The sequence below is a fragment of the Moschus berezovskii genome, chromosome 8 (assembly GCF_049115385.1).
Source record: "Moschus berezovskii isolate FMDL1 chromosome 8, NW_MosBer_1.0, whole genome shotgun sequence".
In the NCBI taxonomy this organism is placed as follows: Eukaryota; Metazoa; Chordata; class Mammalia; order Artiodactyla; family Moschidae; genus Moschus; species Moschus berezovskii.
The window spans coordinates 58,792,790-58,811,057 of record NC_142467.1 but is presented as its reverse complement, the minus strand read 5'-3'; the positions used below and the strand labels follow the sequence as shown (position 1 = coordinate 58,811,057).

The 18,268-nt window shown below is 39.1% G+C and overlaps 1 protein-coding gene across 1 annotated transcript in view; it reads left to right on the top strand.

The window, feature by feature from the left end:
* NDFIP1 (Nedd4 family interacting protein 1) overlaps positions 1-18,268 on the top strand; it is a 53,365-nt gene that overhangs the window by 14,073 nt on the left and 21,024 nt on the right. The window contains exon 2 of the mRNA XM_055429153.2: positions 13,646-13,733. Coding sequence (XP_055285128.1) covers positions 13,646-13,733 — 88 coding nt within the window. The remainder of the gene's footprint in view (positions 1-13,645; positions 13,734-18,268) is intronic.

The following is an 18,268-nucleotide window of genomic DNA, read 5'->3' as shown; positions in this document are numbered from 1 at the left end:
TCCTCCAGGGGATCTTCCCGACCCAGGGATCAAACCTGCGTCTCCTGCATTGCAGGTGGATTTTTTACTTCTGAGTCACCTGGGAAGCCCCATATGGCTTAATACCTAACTTTGTATTTATTTGGTGATTTGTAAAGTCATATGAATACTTTTAAATAAATGCAAACTAGTAAGTTAAGATGGCATTAAGATTAGCTGCCATTTCTTTAGGTAGATTTCTGTTAAAGCTACACCTCCATGCCTGATTTAGTCAGCATGTGCTAATAAAGTATCCACGATATGCCACTCCCTGTTAAGTGCTGGGGTGAATGCGGTAGTGAACCATGCAAAGGTCCCGGTCTGCAGAGGGCTCACAGTCTATTAACTTAATCAAGCGAGGATGCATGTTCCTGTGGTGCAGAAAGTGAGGCTCTGACAGCGGGTGTTTACAGAAAAATAAAGGTTTATTTGCAGGTTTCAAGCAAGAAGAACTGGGCAGCTCATGCTCAAAAGTTCCAAACTCCCTGATGGCTTTCAGGCAAAGCTTTTTAAAGACAGGTGTTGGGTAGGAGGGTGGTAGGATATGTGTGATTAGATCCTGGACCTCGTCCTGATTGGTTGAGGTAGCAGTGATATTTTGGGAATCTCAACCTTCTTGTTCCAACTGGTTTGGGGTCTACTACCACAAACTCTAATCCCATAGTCACTAAACTCTACTAGTTTCTGCAGAACAGCTCAAAGGTATGCATCAGATTGTTATCTATATTCCTTCAGGAGGAACTAGGTGTCCTGTGACTATTCTCCTAATCATTAAATGCTCAGAGTCTGGTCTTTGGAACTTCGGGAAGATCTGGGAGACTAAAACCTTTCTATAAACAAGAAACGGGACATAGAGAGGCACTTTTGTATCTAGAAAGGCCCCACAGGGTCCTGCTTTGTTCCATTTCCCCCCTTTTTTGGATAGCCCTCAATTATGAGAGGAACAGGGGCAGGACAAGAAATGAAATAAAGTTTAGGAGAGAGATTAGTCATAAGCTGAGCAGAGGCACTCAGTTTTAGGGGGATTCAGTTTCACAAATCCTCTGCTAGTCTCCTTTTCTCATCCCTTCTGGAATTGTTAGTGTGATTTATCTGCAGAAACATGCACAAATCATAAGTGTGTATTGCAGCTCAGTGAATTTTCACAAGCTAAACATGCACATTAGCCAGTACCCAGTTCAAGCAGAGGCATTACCAGCACTCCAAAAGCTCATTTCAAGTGCTCTTCCAGTTGTGCCCCTACCCAGGGTAACAGCTCAACTGGCAGATTAGGTTTGCCTGGTTTTGATCTTTATTATATAAAGTGTTCAGTCGCTCAGTCGTGTCCGACTCTTTGCGACCCCATGAATCACAGTACGCCAGGCCTCCCTGTCCGTCACCAACTCCCGGAGTTCACTCAAACCCACCTCCATCGAGTTGGTGATGCCATCCAGCCATCTCGTTCTCTGTAGTCCCCTTCTCCCGCCCCCAATCCCTCCCAGCATCAGAGTCTTTTCCAGTGAGTCAACTCTTCTCATGAGGTGGCCAAAGTATTGGAGTTTCAGCTTTAGAATCAGTCCTTCCAATGAACACCCAGGACCAATCTTTAGGATGGACTGGTTGGATCTCCTTGCAGTCCAAGGGACTCTCAAGAGTCTTCTCCAGCACCACAGTTCAAAAGCATCAATTCTTCGGCGATCAGCTTTCTTTACAGTCCAACTCTCACATCCATACATGACCACTGGAAAAACCATAGCCTTGACTAGACGGACCTTGGTTGGCAAAGTAATGTCTCTGCTTTTTAATATGCTATCTAGGTTGGTCATAACTTTCCTTCTAAGGAGTAAGCGTCAAGTGTAGTCATACAATAAAAGCTCTTGTGTCTGGTTTCTCTTGCTCAACATAATTATTTTCATGAGGTTCACCTGTGATATGTTGTTATAGTTTGTTCATTCATGTGTGATAGTCCATGGTGTGAAGTTAACATGATTTAGTAACCCATTCTGATGTTAATGGGCATTTGAGTAGTCTCCAGTATTATGAATAGTGTTTCTTTGAATACCCTGATACATCTTTTGGTGAACGTGTGTGTTTCTGTTGGGATATATAACTAGAGTAGAGTTGCTAGGTCATAGAGTATATATGCGGAGAAGGCAATGGCAAGCCACTCCAGTACTCTTGCCTAGAAAATCCCATGGATGGAGGAGCCTGGTAGGCTGCAGTCCGTGGGGTCGCTAAGGATCGGACACAACTGAGCGATTTCACTTTCACTTTTCACTTTCACACATTGGAGAAGGAAATGGCAACCCACTCCAGTGTTCTTGCCTGGAGAATCCCAGGGATGGGGGAGCCTGGTGGGCTGCCGTCAGTGGGGTCGCATAGAGTCGGACACGACTGAAGTGACTTAGCAGCAGCAGCAGCAGCAGAGTATATATGAATTCATCTTTAGTAGATATTGCTAAACAGTTTTCTAAAGTAGTTTTACAAATTTACATTCCAAGTTTGAGAGTTCTGGTTATATATATGTGTGTGTATAAAATCTTAATGGAGACCAGAAATGTTCTGTATGCCAAGTCCAATGTTCTGTATGCCAATCCTTTCAGTTCTGTTGTGAGTTTATAAATAGGAACAAATAATTTTTAAAAATTGTTCTTGAAATCTGAATAAGTGCCAGTTATAACCCATATTCTGTTGGGACAAAGTTTTTTTCATAAAGCATTGTTTAATATATTAAATGATGAATGATTAAGAGTTCATTTTTTATTTCATAATGGTATTTATGAAGAGCTTTAACATATCTTAGAAGACAACATGAGGATTTTAAAAACACAAAAGAGTGTTTGCCGTTCACGGACTAGATTTTATATAAATTATTTTTAAATGTGTGCTTAGTTCCTCAGTCTTCTCCAACTGTTTGAGATCCCATGGGCTATAGCCCGCCAGGCTCCTATGTCCATGGGGATTCTCCAGGCGGGAATACTGGAGTGGGTTGCCATGCCCTCCTCCAGGGGATCTTCCCTATCTGGGGATACAACTCAGCTCTCCCTCATTGGAGGTGGATTCTTTACTGTCTGAGCCACCAGGGAAGCCCATTTTAAAATGGCTCTTGTCTAATTCCTGTTTTCATATTGTTTATTCTGTAAGCAGAAGATGAAATGTCCTGTGAAAGGCAAGGAGAACAGGCCAGAAGCTTAGTCTCCAATTCAACTTATCTTTGCTAGGACTTTTAATTCCTTCTCCGAATAGGTTCTGAAGCTCTGATCTAAGAACTGAGTTTTCATATGGAACTAAAAAGTGGAGAAGAGGTAAGACTCACGACATAAATTGGATGCCACTTCTTAAAGGATATTATGTTCAGAGGTAGAGGGGCTTACCTAATTGAAAGCTGTGTGATTGTTCCTTATTTCCCCAATCTTTATAAAATCATGAAGAGTGGTAAGGAGTGGGGGGCACTTATCTTTAACCTGGAAGGCTCTTGGCTGTAGACTTTGCCTAAGCTAGGTGACCGGAAACGTTGGGAACCATTTTTTATTTGACAGGGTCTTGATGAAGCCATCAGTGGTGAAAATAGTTCAGTTGGATGTAAGATGTGGATCCCAGGGGTTGGCAGGTTGATGGCAGCTTTCTGGTGCCACCCAAAAATCTCAAAATGTACTTCTCAGGTGGTGCTGGTGGTAAAGAATCTGCCTGCCAGAGCAGGAGACATAAGATGTGAGTTTCATCCCTGGGTGAGGAAGATCCCCTGGAGTAGGAAATGGCAACCCATATTAGTATATTTTCTTGGAGAATCCCATGGACAGAGGAACCTGGTATCCATGGGTTGCAAAGAGTTGGAATGTGACAGTGCACAGAGAAGATATGGATCCCAGAGGTGGTCAGGTTGATGGCAGTTTTCTGGTGCCTCCCAAAGATCTCACAGTGCCACTATCCTAGCCATTGTTGGCTAGTTTAGTGCCTTAATGAATGAGGAGTTATTTCTGTAGTGCCTTGGCTTCTTAAGAAAGTTGAAGGGACTTCCGGGTGGTCCTGTGTTTGGGAATCTACCTTGTAATGCAGGGGACTTGGTTCTATCGCTGGTCAGTGAACTAAGATCCCACATTATGCAGAGCAACTAGACCCGTGCCCCACAACTGCTGAGCAGGCACACTCTGAAACCTATGCGCCACAGCTAGAGAGTCTGTGCACTGCAACGAAGATCCTGTGTGCTGCAGCTAAATTAATTAAAAAAAGAATTGTTAAAAAAGTTGAAGTTGGAGATGAGTGGCTACTATCTTGCCTTCCTCTTTTCTCTTTCCATGGTATGCCTTCGCGTGTTACTTGGACCTGAGGTGAAAAATAGAAGAAAAGCCATCGAATTGATGATCATAGTTTGTAGCATTTGCTCTCATTTCTAAGGACTAACATAAATATTGGAGAAGGAAATGGCAACCCACTCCAGTGTTCTTGCCTGGAGAATCCCAGGGACAGGGGAGCCTGGTGGGCTTCCGTCTATGGGGTCACACAGAGTCGGACACGACTGAAGTGACTTAGCAGCAGCAGCAACATAAATATTGACTTGGAATATTTTCTCTCCTTCCAAACCAAATTGTATTCATCAGTTGTATTTATACATGTTAATGGTGATAACCGCAAAAATCTTTAATAGAAATCTTCACAAACTGGTGGCTGTTCTAAGGAAATTTACTGTGGTATTCTTTTCATCTGTTATTGCCATTGTCTTATTTAAAGCATTATCCTAATAACTTTGCTTTTCCTTTGCTTTGGTGAATTTTGATTTTTTAATTGTGTTTTTTTTCCTAGTAAGAGGATTTGCTTTGTCTTTTCCCTCTGCCATGAAATATGTTGTGGATAGTCTAGGTGTGGTGGTGGTTTGTTTTTTAAATTATCTTTAGGTAAACAATAGAAAAAAATAATGATGTTTATTCTTCGCCCTTAAAACAGATTGTTGGTCAAACTCTCTTTTAATTTCTTGATCCTAATATTTTTATTTTCAGGGAAGGAAAATATTAAGGGATTTTTTAAAAGCATGATTAGTTTGCAATTCATTGTGTTATTTTCCTTTATTGTTTTTATCCATTCACTTACAGGTGTACTGTGTTAAACTCTGAAGATATTGATGGGATCAGGACCCACCCCCTCCCATTAAGGGACATAGACATTGATTTAGTAAGGAAGTACTCATTTGGAATAGTTGATTTTCAGTGTCCTTTTAAATAGATTGTGTATTATATAGGTTTGCAGTTTTAATATTAGAAAATGCTCTTCCTTTTTTTGAGTTGTAATCCACATGCCATATGGTTCATCTTTTTACAGTGTACAGATCAGTGCTTTTTACCGTGTTCACAGGTTTTGCCACCGTTCAGTTCAGTTCAGTTCAGTCGCTCAGTCATGTCCGACTCTCCGCGACCCCATGAATCACAGCACGCCAGGCCTCCCTGTCCATCAGCAACTCCCGGGGTTCACTCAAACTCACGTCCATCGAGTCGGTGATGCCATCCAGCCATCTCATTCTCTGTCGTCCCCTTCTCCTCCCACCCCCAATCCCTCCCAGCATCAGAGTCTTTTCCAGTGAGTCAGCTCGTCACATGAGGTGGCCAAAGTATTGGAGTTTCAGCTTTAGCATCAATCCTTTGAATGAACACCCAGGACTGATCTCCTTTAGAATGGACTGGTTGGATCTCCTTGCAGTCCAAGGGACTCTCAAGAGTCTTCTCCAACACCACAGTTCAAAAGCATCAATTCTTTGGCGATCAGCTTTCTTTACAGTCCAACTCTCACATCCATACATGACCACTGGAAAAACCATAGCCTTGACGAGATGGACCTTTGTTGGCAAAGTAATGTCTCTGCTTTTTAATATGCTATCTAGGTTGGTCATAATTTGCCACCGTTACTACTGTCTAATTCCAGAACATTTGAATCACCCCCAAAAGAAGCGTAGTACTAGCAGTCAGTAACTCCACACTTTTCCATTCCCTAGCACTTGGCATCCACCAGCCTTTCTGTCTCTATTATATTTGCCTTTTCTGAAGAAATTAAATAAATGGAGTCATACAGTATGTGGTGTTTTGTGATTGGCTCCTTTTTCTTAGCATAATGTTTTCAGGGTTCATTCAGGTTTTAGAATGTAGCAGTGCTTCATCGTTTTTGTTTGTGTTTTTTTTTGGTTAGGGTTATTTATTTCTGTCCATCCTTTTGAAAGTGTGTGTGTTAGTCTCTCAGTCATGTCTGACTCTTTGCAACCCCATAGTCTGTAGCCTCCTACCCCCAGTCTGCTCTGTCCATGGAATTTTCCAGGCAAGAATTTTGGAATGGGTTGCCATTTCCTTCTGCAAGGATCTTCCCAACCCAGGGATTGAACCTGGGTGTCTTGCATTGCAGGCAGATTCTTTACCATCTGAGCTACCGGGGAAGTGCTTCGTTTTGAATGGATATGCTGCTGCTGCTGCTAAGTCACTTCAGTCGTGTCCGACTCTGTGTGACCCCATAGACGGAAGCCCACCAGGCTCCCCGGTCCCTGGGATTCTCCAGGCAAGAACACTGGAGTGGGTTGCCATTTCCTTCTCCAATGTGTGAAAGTGAAAAGTGAAAGTGAAGTCGCTCAGTCGTGTCCGACCCTTAGCGACCCCATGGACTGCAGCCTACCAGGCTCCTCCATCCATGGGATTTTCTAGGCAAGAGTACTGGAGTGGCTTGCCATTGCCTTCTCCGTTGAATGGATATACCAGATTTTATTTATCCATTCATCATTTGATGAACAATTTGACTATTATAAATAATGCTGCTGCTGCTGCTAAGTCACTTCAGTCGTGTCCAACTCTGCAACCCCGTAGACGGCAGCCCACCAGGCTCCCTGTCCCTGGGATTCTCCAGGCAAGAACACTGGAGTGGGTTGCCATTTCCTTCTCCAATGCATGAAAGTGAAAGTGAAGTCGCTCAGTTGTGTCCGGTTCTTCACGACCCCATGGACTGCAGCCCACCAGGCTCCTCCGCCCATGGGATTTTCCAGGCAAGAGTACTGGTGTGGGGTGCCATTGCCTTCTCCAAATAATGTTGCTATGAACATTTATATACAAGTTTTTCTGTGAAGATATATTTTCAGTTCTCTTGAGTATATGTCTTGGAGTGGAATTTGCTGGATCCTTTTTTAGTTCTGTGTTTAACTTTATTTTGAGAAACAACCAAACTATTTTCCATCTTGTGTATGAGTGTTCTAATTTCTCTGCATATTCAGCACTACTTGATTTTGATTTTTTTTTTCCTTATTTCCTTTTGTTTATGGCCATATGCTTGGGTGCGATGTGATATCTTGTGGCTTTGATTTGCATTTCTTGATGACTAATAATGTTGAACATCTCATGTATACTGGCTGTATATTTTCTTCGGAGAAATGTCTGTTAAAATTAGATGGTCTTTTAATTATTGAATTTTGTTGTCAAAATTACCTTATATAAATATCATCCCCTAGTTAATAGTAAGTTAGTAGAAAACTGTTCTTGAATGTACAGAATTTGGTGGTGGTGGAATAATTTACAGTCAGTATATTATATAGAGATATAAGATCTGCAAACTGGTGGTTGCCAGAAGGGATTGGGGGGCAGGTGAAATAGATGAAGGCGATTAAGGGGTACAGAGTTCAAGTCATGGGGATGTAATGATATATAGCATAGGGAATACAGTCAGTACTATTATAACAACTTTGAATGGTGACAGATGGTAACTGGATAACACGGTGATCGTTTTGAAATGTATATGAATATTGAATTACTATAAAGTGCACCTGAAACTAATATATGATGTTGAATGTCAATTATACTTCAATTAAAAAAAAACTATAGTCTATATACAATAGAAAATTTTTAGTTCTCACAAACTTTGGCTGTTTCTGAACAACAGAGTAAAATAGCACACCCAGTTGTTTACCTAGAGAAATGTGCTTTTACTTTCTGGTAATTATACTGTCTCATTTGTTGGGATTTAAAGAGTATGCAAAAACAGTGGGTTGATAATTAGAGGTTTAAAATATTGCATTTTAAGGTAAATGTTTTAGAAATTAGCGCTAAAATTAGAAGAGTAAATAGCATTTAAAGCTAAAGTTTAGGATTTTCTGAGACTGTTACTACTTAAAGAAGGTATTTAAACTTAGCAGAATTTTCTTGCTGTTTAAATAGGATTCACCCAAGAAAAAAATGAGTCGTGAAAATACTGTAACTTTATGGATTTATTGGATAAGTTCAGCATTATTTTCCACATGCTTGTTATGTTTGTGTGAATTATGAGGTATACTTTGATAGCTCTTCTCATGGATTTATGAGTTTTGGGGTTGATCTTCTCTTTGATATTCAGTAGAATTTTTTTTTTAAATTATTCTTCCATTCTTAGAGAGAATCCAAGAATGACTTTTATGTGCCTTTAGGTACTGCCATCCTGTACAGTTGTAAATGTTGACCTTAGTTTGGCCTAATCTGAGTACTTGCTCTTCTGTTGCTTAAAAACAGCTCATTTCTAAACTGAAGCTCGTCTTTAAAACTACTGGGATTTCCCTGATGACTCAGATGATAAAGAATCTGCCTGCAGTGTAAGAGACCTGGGCTTGATCCCCGGGTTGAGAAGGTCCCCTAGAGAAGGAAATGGCAGCCAACTCCAGTATTCTTGTCTGGAGAATTCCATGGACAGACCATGGGGTCGTAAAGAGGCGGACATGAGTGAGTGACCAACACTTGCTTCAGAAGTGCTTTTGGGAGGGTAGCAAGAAGCCTTTTAACTGTGGCGGGAGCTCAAATAAGAATTTAGACTTGTAGGGTTTGTGTCTTTAAACTTGTTAATTGAAGTTTGCTTCTGTTAGAATTTGAGTTATGTATGATTTCTTTATGGGAGATTTCTGTTGTTTAACTAAAACACCATGTTTTTATTTCTAATAGGAACAGTGTGGATAGGATACAGAGGAAGGTAGTAACAAGGAAAAACATCCTTTATTTTAGTTGTGCTGTATTTGACAGGTTTAATATACAGAACAAAACATTTCAGCACCTGTTGGTAGGTGTTTTTTTTTTTTTTTTTAACTGAGGGATTGAAGGTAAAAGGAGAAGGGGGTTGCAGAGGATGGTTAGATAGCATCACCGACTCAATGGACATGAATTTGAGCAAACTCTGAAAGATAGTGGAGAACAGAGGAGCCTGGCGTGCTGCAGCCCACGGGGTCTTGAAGAGTCGGACATGCTTAACGAGTGAACAACAATCAAGGCTAAGAAGTACCTTGAAGGTTGTGCCATATGTATAAGGTGGGGATGCGGAAGGGCTCTAGGGGTCTTCTGGGGAGCCACAACAGAGTCTGCTCACGGTATAAGGAGGAACGCAAGTAACCAGGAAATAGGGGTGAGGGCACTGCCAGGAGTGTGCTGAAGAGGAAGACCATCTGAAGTTTCACAAGACTCAGTTATTCCTTCATCAGCAGTGAAGACGCAGTTTTGTACTCAGTACTTTATATGGCATGTATAGGTAATTGTATAACCAAGGGAAAACCACAGTTTAAATCTTATTTGGAGATAAGTAAAATTGATGAGAATTGTTTAAAAAAAAATTATATGACAGAAAATCCAGAGTCCCAAAGGTATTTATTAACTGTCACAATTATACAATTAACCACCCTCCCCTGCAGGAGCATAGTGCAGGGGGAGGGCAGAAGTCCCACCACTTTTCAAACTTGTCTCTCCATAACCCCTACAAAGGAATCTGTAACAGGTAGGTTGTAATCAGGCTTCCACTGACCCAGTTGCTAGAAGAGACTGGGCGTCTTTCCAGCGGCAGCCTCAAATTGACAATGACACTTATTCTCTTAGAGAGCCCTGGGAGAGCCTGAGGATCCCCAAGCCCCAGGGATATGTTAGGGAGGACTGCATAGGAAAGGTTTCCAAGGACAGAAAAGGAGAACCTTAAGAACGCATTATGGAACCATGTAACCAGTCTCACAGCCTTATAGATAAGGCCCGCTTGAGTTCTAATACAGTATTTTCCAGTCCCCCAACAATCCCTGTTAGTGAGTGTGTGGCTTGTTTGGCTGGCAGAACCAAATTAATGGCAGCAGATGCTCCCAAAATGTAAAAAGACGTACACCTAGGGATTCTGTTGTATAGCATGTTATTATTCACACTATGGTGGTCACTGAATACTTCTTGAAGGTGATTGCCTCTTTCCCTCCAACATTGTAGTGTTTTATTTTAAATGCCTTTCTTGATGGAGCCTAAATTTATCACCAGCATTATTGAAAAGAAGTCAGAGTTGCAAAGCCTGTACAGTGAGGTCCTGAGATCTTCCTAATATGTCGAGCCTCCTTAATCATAGTAGGTATCTTTTTGTTGGTTGTTTTTTCAGCTAGAAATAATACTGGTATGATTGATTACTAATAACTACTTAGTATTTATGAATTAATGATTCGAAAGTGTTGAATTTTATTTATTTTTTTAAGCGTTGAATTTTAATGGAGTAAAAAATTTTACCTGGAAATGTTTCTTTTTTCTTCATTAAAGAGAAAATGGGGGTTTCTGAGTCAGTTGGAATTTCTTTGCTCTGTTATCTGTTACTCTGGTGTGGGATGATCAAATTTCACATTTCCAGGTTGCTAGGAGACAAGCAACCTATCTTGCAGGTACAGGTGTTAAAACTCCTTTATGCTTTATTTCTTAGAATTCTGTATTTCTTAGAATTGTCATGCTTTCTTTCTAAAATCTTAATTACGCAGAGGTAAGGGGATTATTTGACCAACCTCAAGAAATAGAAAAAAAATCAAAAATGAGAAACTAGGTTTAAATAAAGAATATGACTGGCTATAATAAATTAAGGCAACATTCGTAAAACTCTTATTTGCCTTTGCTTTTGCTGCTTTTTGCAGCTTTGTTTTTGCTGGGTTTTTTTTTTTTTTTTTTCCACTTTCTGCAGTGCACAAGAGTGGTAAGCTGGGAGTAAACTGAGAATGCTTCGTCTGGAGGTATGCAGGTGTTAAAACTGTTCCAAGTGAACCTGGCCCCGGGAACTCTTATTTAAATAATTTACTGATTTGCTCTCCCAGAAACATTTGGATTTGCTGTAGCTGGCTCAGTGGTAAAGAATCTCCTTGTCAATGCAGGAGTTGCAGGTTTGATCCCTGGGGTGGGAAGATCCCCTGGAGAAGGAAATAGCAACACACTCCAGTATTCTTGCCTGTAGAATCCCATGGACAGAGGAGCCTGGCAGTCTACAGTCCATGGAGTCACAGAAAGTCAGATACGATTGAGCATACATGCATGCACTTCTTCTGAAAAGAAAATTCATCTTACATTACAATGCAATTATTTTGGGAATGCCTTAAGTTTAATGTTAGATAACTAGTGTTCAAAAAAATGTGCTCAGATGGTAGATGTTGATGAAAATTTGGCAGAATTCACTTGAAATTGAATGCTTTGCAATATTACCCTCCCAGGTAATGCTAGTGGTAAAGAACCTGCCTGCCAACGGAGGAGACTCGGGTTTGATCCCTGAGTCAGGAAAATCCCCTGGAGGAGGAAATGACAACCCACTCCACTATTCTTGCTTGAGAAATCATGTGGACAGAGCGTGGTGGGCTACAGTCTGTGGGGCCACAAAAAGTCAGACATGATTGAAGCAACTTAAAACACAAACATGCTTTGCAGTATTAATCAGAAAGGTTTTGTTTGCTTCTAAGTTTGAATAGCATGGGAATTGGAGATCTTTCAGATTTAATATCTGCTTCACGTGAGGACAGGTCAGCCTTTCTCTTCTTAGGTTTAAATTCAAGATAGAGTTCTTTGCAGCAGTTGGTTTAGAAGGATTTGTATTTTACCATTGGCTCAGTTGGCTCTATATGTCTTTTTTTTTTTTTTAATTAAAAAGATATGGGCCATTTTAAAAGTAATTTTATTTATTATTTTATTTTTCGCTGCATTTGGTGTTCGTTGCTGCATGCTGGCTTTATTTGCAGCTTATGGGGGCTTCTTATGGTGGTTTCTCCTGCTACAGAACACAGGCTCTAGGAGTGCAGGCTTCAGTAGTGTGGCACATGGTCTCAGTTGTATGCTGCATGTGGAATCTTCCCAGTCTGGGGATCGAACTCGTGTCCCCTGAATTGGCAGGCGGATTCCTATCTACTGTACCACCAGGGAAGTCCAGCTTTATGTAGCTTGATGGTATGCATCTGGTACCCAGACCCCCAAGTCGGTTACACTGATAAATACTATGTTAGTACTTTACAAATTGACTCCCATTCTCAACCAGTTAATTTTTTTTTAATGTTTTTAATTTTTTCCTTAAAATTCTTTTATAAAATATATGCACAGAAAACTGAATAAATCACATATATTTATGTTGCATTTACTGAACATGGATGGAGTTGACATCCACAGAACCAGCACCCAGATCAGGAAGCAGTACTTCCATCGCCTCTGAAGCACATTCTCACCTGCCCACCATTGGACTGACTCGCAGCCAGTTCATCTCTTAAATGAGCTGTATTCTGCTGTCACAGCGGAAAATTAAATCTCTTGCCTTTGTTTATGAAGATGAGTTGGGTAGACTGTCTAGATTGGTAGTGGCAGAAAGACACTTTCAGTTATGTAAAGTAACTGGAGCTATAGATTTGACCATTGAGAAAGTCACTGATACAGAAGAGGAAGATGTATTGACAGAGGTTATATGTAGAATTTTACGTTTTTGTAAATATCTCAATTATTTAAGATAGAATTTTTGTACAGACTGAGTAAACCTTGGTTTTACTGTGATTTGTCTTCATCTTAACAGATTTTTATTATTCTAACCGGAAAAATTACACAAGTGATAGATGTTCATTACAAAACATTAGAACATACCTATACACAAGGAAAAAAAATCTCCTCTGATTGCATCTCCTGAGATAAACAGTGTAAACTGTAGATGTCTGTCGTAGACCTGCTTTCTATCACGTAACTGTCTTTCAAAACCAAATTATGTGATTCATATGGTTTGATAGGAGAAGGCAATGGCAACCCACTCCAGTACTCTTGCCTGGAAAATCCCATGGATGGAGGAGCCTGGTAGGCTGCAGTCCATGGGGTCACTAAGAGTTAGACATGACTGAGCAACTTCACTTTCACTTTTCACTTTCATGCACTGGAGAAGGAAATGGCAACCCACTCCACCACTCTTGCCTGAAGAATCCCAGGGACGGGGGAGCCTGGTAGGAGGCCGTCTATGGGGTTGCACAAAGTCGGACATGACTGAAGCTACTTAGCAGCAGCAGCAGCAGCATGGTTTGATAAATATAGCTTTTTTATGTGACAGTACAACACAAATCTTTCTGTTCAAGTCATCAAATTTTCCTCATTTTCATTTTTGTGGTTAATTAGTAATCCTTTGTAAGGTGAACTGTAATTTATTTAATAAGTCCCCTATAATTGGTATTTAGGTTGTTCCTGAATAGCATTTATTTGCTACCTTGTTTGCCTCTTTCTAATTATTTCCTTAGGATAAATCCTGGGAGTAGACTACTTCGTAAAGGATCTGCACATTTTAACACTTTTGAAACCCACTGCCAAATAGCTTTCCAGAAAAGCTATTCCCGTTTTCAGGTTTTCCTCTAATTGCCTTTATGCTTGCATTAAAATGTGACATTTTTATTTAGTTGCAGAATGAAGAAGAGCCTGGAGAACCTGAGCAGGCTGCAGGGGATGCTCCTCCACCTTACAGCAGCATCTCTGCGGAGAGTGCAGGTGGGTAACAGGGTGCGAGGGCTGCTGAGCTCTTGAAATGCGCTGGCCAGAGACTTCTGTCTGCTAAGTGTTTGTTGGTGTTTGTATTTGCTTCAGCTTTCTGTAAGAAGTCTTTAACATTATTTTTAGTTTGTAGCCTGAGGTGAAAAAAACTCATGCTACTGTTTTGAAAAACAGATAAAAGCCCCATTCCAATGTGGCTTTTTTATGGAACTTAATTTCATTCCAACAGACTCTTAATATAAGGACAGAATTCAGAAACCAAGTGATCACCTGTTTTTTTCTCTTGTTCTTTTTATAGTTTTCTTGTTAGTTCTGCTGTTTGATTCTAGTACCTATGACCTGGAATATAATATGTTTGATTTCTTTTATAATAAATAAAAGGCTAATAAATCCTTAATTAAAAAAAACTAGAAGTCTCCCAACTTTTTCATTTTCTTCCTCATACTTCAGACCCTCCTTAGTTAATTTTTTTCTTTCCATCCTATGCCAGATTATCTTTATAATTTTCACACACGTTTAGAAGAGATGGGGAGAAGAAAGAAAATTGTGATAGTTTAGGACTTCTGGTAATTAGATCTTTGTGATACCAGTTCTGCTTTAATTGCTGAAAACTGACCAGTTTGGATGGAACCTCTTCCATATTCCCTGAAACAGCACTGTGGCAGAGTGGCGAGTATGTGACCGATGGTTAGAAATAGACCAGTGCGCACATGTTGGTAGGGGGAGAAAAAGGAAACAATCACTGTTCTGTGTATTCATTTGCCCGTTTTAATTTGTGGTATATAAATTGTGATAAACAAATACTGGAGTTTTGTTTTGAATGTACTAAATTAGAAAAGATTGTCATTAAACTTTTCATGGAAACTTAAAATTTTATGTGAGGTGTCTATATCGATGGATGCCATTTTTTAAAAATCCTTTGAAATAAGGAAATAAAAATATTCTTGATTTCCCTCAACTTAAGGTAGTAAGGAGAGTTCCCTGGTGGCCTATTGGTTAGGATTCCAGGCTTTCACTGCCATGGCCTGGGTTCAATCCCTGATTGAAGAACTGAGGTCCTGCAAACTCTGTGGTGTGGCCAAAAAAAGCTTTCCTTAAGTGGTAGCTATCAGTTTTGTTCATATATTCAGAATTACTATGGCTATGGGCAATTCATTCAGACTGTACACATCAATTTGTAATACAATTTTTAGTATGATTTAATTAAAAGTAAAAAAAATTTAAGCAAATTATATATGCATGTATATGTGTGCATATGTTAAAGTAGTTATTTTGACATAGAGAAAAACAAGTTTCTTGAATTGGATTAGGTGGCAGCTTTAGTTTCAATAATACATTTTCCTAATTTTATTCTAAAAGCTTTGATATTTTATTTTTCTCATTTAGATAGATCTGCATTCCATATGGAATTGTTTTTTTCTGTATAGTATGAGGTAGTGGTCAAGATTGTTTTTCCTTATGGATATCCATTTGGTCCCACAACATTTATTGAAAAGACCATTTTTCCTCTACTGTACTGCAGTGTCACCTTTGTCCTGAATCAGGTGACCATATATATGTGTGAGTATCTGTTTTCTGGACTCAGTACTTTCTTTGGTCTGTTTATTCACCTTTGTGCCTGTACTCCAGTCATAATTCCAGAGCTTTATAATCTTGATATATGGTAATTAGGTCCTTTAGTCTTTTTGTTGTTCAAAATTGCTGTGGTATTTCTTGGCTTTTTGTGTTTTCATTTACAGTTTAGAATCAGCTTGCCAGTTTCCATTAAATGGGAAGAAATAAACAAAACTCTGCTGGAAGTTTAGTTGGAACTGCACTGAATCTGTTTATTAATTTGAAGATAATTAGCATCTTTATAATACTATGTCTTCCAGTCATGTTAAATCCTTCCCATTTATTAAGATTTTCTTTAATTTCTCTGAATAATAATATTTTGTGAGTTTCAATATAGAGACCTTGCATCTTGTTTCTTACATAATTTTTCTTGCATCTTTTTAATTAGATTTATTCCTAGGTATTTGGTTTGTTTTGGTGCTGTTGTAAATGGTCCATGTATAATTTTATTTTCTGTTTGTTACTGACATATGAAAATATAATAGATGGTTTATATTAACTCTGTTCAGAGACTTTCCTAAATTCATATATTAATTCTAATCATTTGTTTGTAGATACCTTTGGATTTTCTACATATGTAATTATGTCTTCCATGATTAAGGATAGACTTAATAGACTTATTCTTTTCTAATCCTTTTATCTTGTATTCTCTTTTCTTGCCATACTGCATCAACTAGTATTAGGTTGGTGTAAACATAGTTGCAATTTCAGACAGTGAATTTTAAATCATTATAACTAGGCTCAAGCACATCTTTATTAATCAAAATAGGAACCATTACAATCAACACACTTTTGCCAACAAGAAGTTTGTTTATTCCTGTAGCATAAAAATCCTTGCCTCGGTATTCGATGAACTCTTGGAAAGCATTTTCTGCCTCCTACTGGTTGTGGAGGCATTTTCCCTGCAAAAAATTGTCAAGATGCTTGAAGAAGTGATAGTCTCTTGGCATGAGGTCGGGTGAATATGGTGGATGAGGCAAAACTTTGTAGCCCAGCTCATTCAGCTTTTGAAGTGTTGGTTTTGTGATGTGCAGTTGGGCATTGTTGTGGAGAATTGAGCCCTTTCTGTTGATCAATGCTGGCTGCAGGCCTTGCAGTTTTCGGTGCATCTCAACCATTTGCTGAGCATACTTCTCAGATGTATTGGTTTTGCTGGAATTCAGAAAGCTGTATTGGATCAGACAGGCAGCAGACACCAAACAGTAACCATGAGCTTTTTTTGATGCAAGTTTGGCTTTCAGAAGTGCTTTGGAGCTTATTCTTGGTCCAGCCACTGAGCTGGTCATTGCTGGTTGTCATATAAAGTCTACTTTTCATGGCACAGCACAATCTGATTGAGAAATGATTTGTTGTTGTGTACAGTAAGAGAAGATGACACTTCAAAATGACAATTTTTTTGATTTGCAGTCCACTCATGAGGCACTCACTTACCAAGTTTTCTCACCTTTCTAATTTGCTTCAAATGCTGAACAACTGTAGAATGGTGGATGTTGAGTTCTTGTGCAACTTCTCATATAGTTTTAAGAGGATCAGCTTTGATGATCCTCTCAGTTGGTCATTGTCAACTTCCGATGGCCATCCACTGCTCTCATCTTCTAGGCTCTCATCTCCTTTGCAAAACTTCTTGAACCACCACCATATTGTACGTTCATTAGCAGTTCCTGGACTGAATGCATTGTTGATATCATGAGTTGTCTCTGCTGCTTTACGACTTGAATAAGAAAATTGCTCAAATTTGCTTTTTGCCTAAAATCATTTCCATAGTCTAAAATGAATATAGAATACACATCAAGTAATAAGTCATTAGCAAAAAAAAAAAAAAAAGCGAGAAATGCGCATTAAAATGATGTATATAACATGACCACATTTATCTCCTGGAGAAGGAAAAGGCTACCCACTCTAGTATTCTGGCCTGGAGAATTCCATGGACTGTATAGTCCATGGGTTTGCAAAGAATGGGACATGGCTGAACGACCAGTAGCAAACGGCAAAGTCCAACCATGGAAAACTGCAATTACTTTTGCACCAACCTGATAGTACTTCTAAGATAATGTTTGAATTGAAGTGGTAATAGTGGGCCATTTTTGTCTGATTTTCTAATTTTAGGGTCGAAAGCTTTTAATAACTTACCATTAATTATGATGTTTACTCTAGATTTTTCATAGAGATTTGTGAAAAGATTAAGGAATCAGTTTTAGGTATTTTATCAATCCTTTCTTCTGTCCATGTGAAGACGATAAATTTTTCTCCTTTTTTTTTTGTTAATGAGATGAATTCTGTTGATTGATAATTTCAGTAATATACTACAGTAAAATTGGAAATTAATTTTAGTTAAGCAAGGTGGAGAAAAAAATGTTAATCTTGAAGCATAGGAATTTTTTCAAAATTCTTAAGTTTTAAAATTATGTAGAAAATTTAATCCATTCGTAAATAGATCTGTTCTGATAATACATATTGAATCTGTTACAGTAGAAGTCAGTGAGAATAAAGATGTAAATTTAAAAAGAGGGGATGCAAGATTTCACTCAATAACGATTCTCTAACTGAACCTGTGATTACCTTAGGCATGTCATAGGAAACAATCCATGGTAAAAATAATGTGAAAGAATCAAAGTGCAAAAATCTATTAAATATTAATTTTAACCTTTTTTTCAAGTTTATTTTGATGTTTATAAGTGGGAGGAAACCATGGTACAGATTTCCAAACATACAGGTGAATTATTTTTAGCTTAAATTTTACCTTATGCTATTATTAATATTGCATGTTTTTGTGAACACGCCACATGCGTGCTGAGTTGCTTCAGTCATATCCAACTCTTTGGGACCGCATGGACTGTAGCCCAACAGGCTCCTCTGTCCATTAGATTCTCCAGGCAAGAATACTGGAGTGGGTTGCTCTGCCCTCCTACAATGGATCT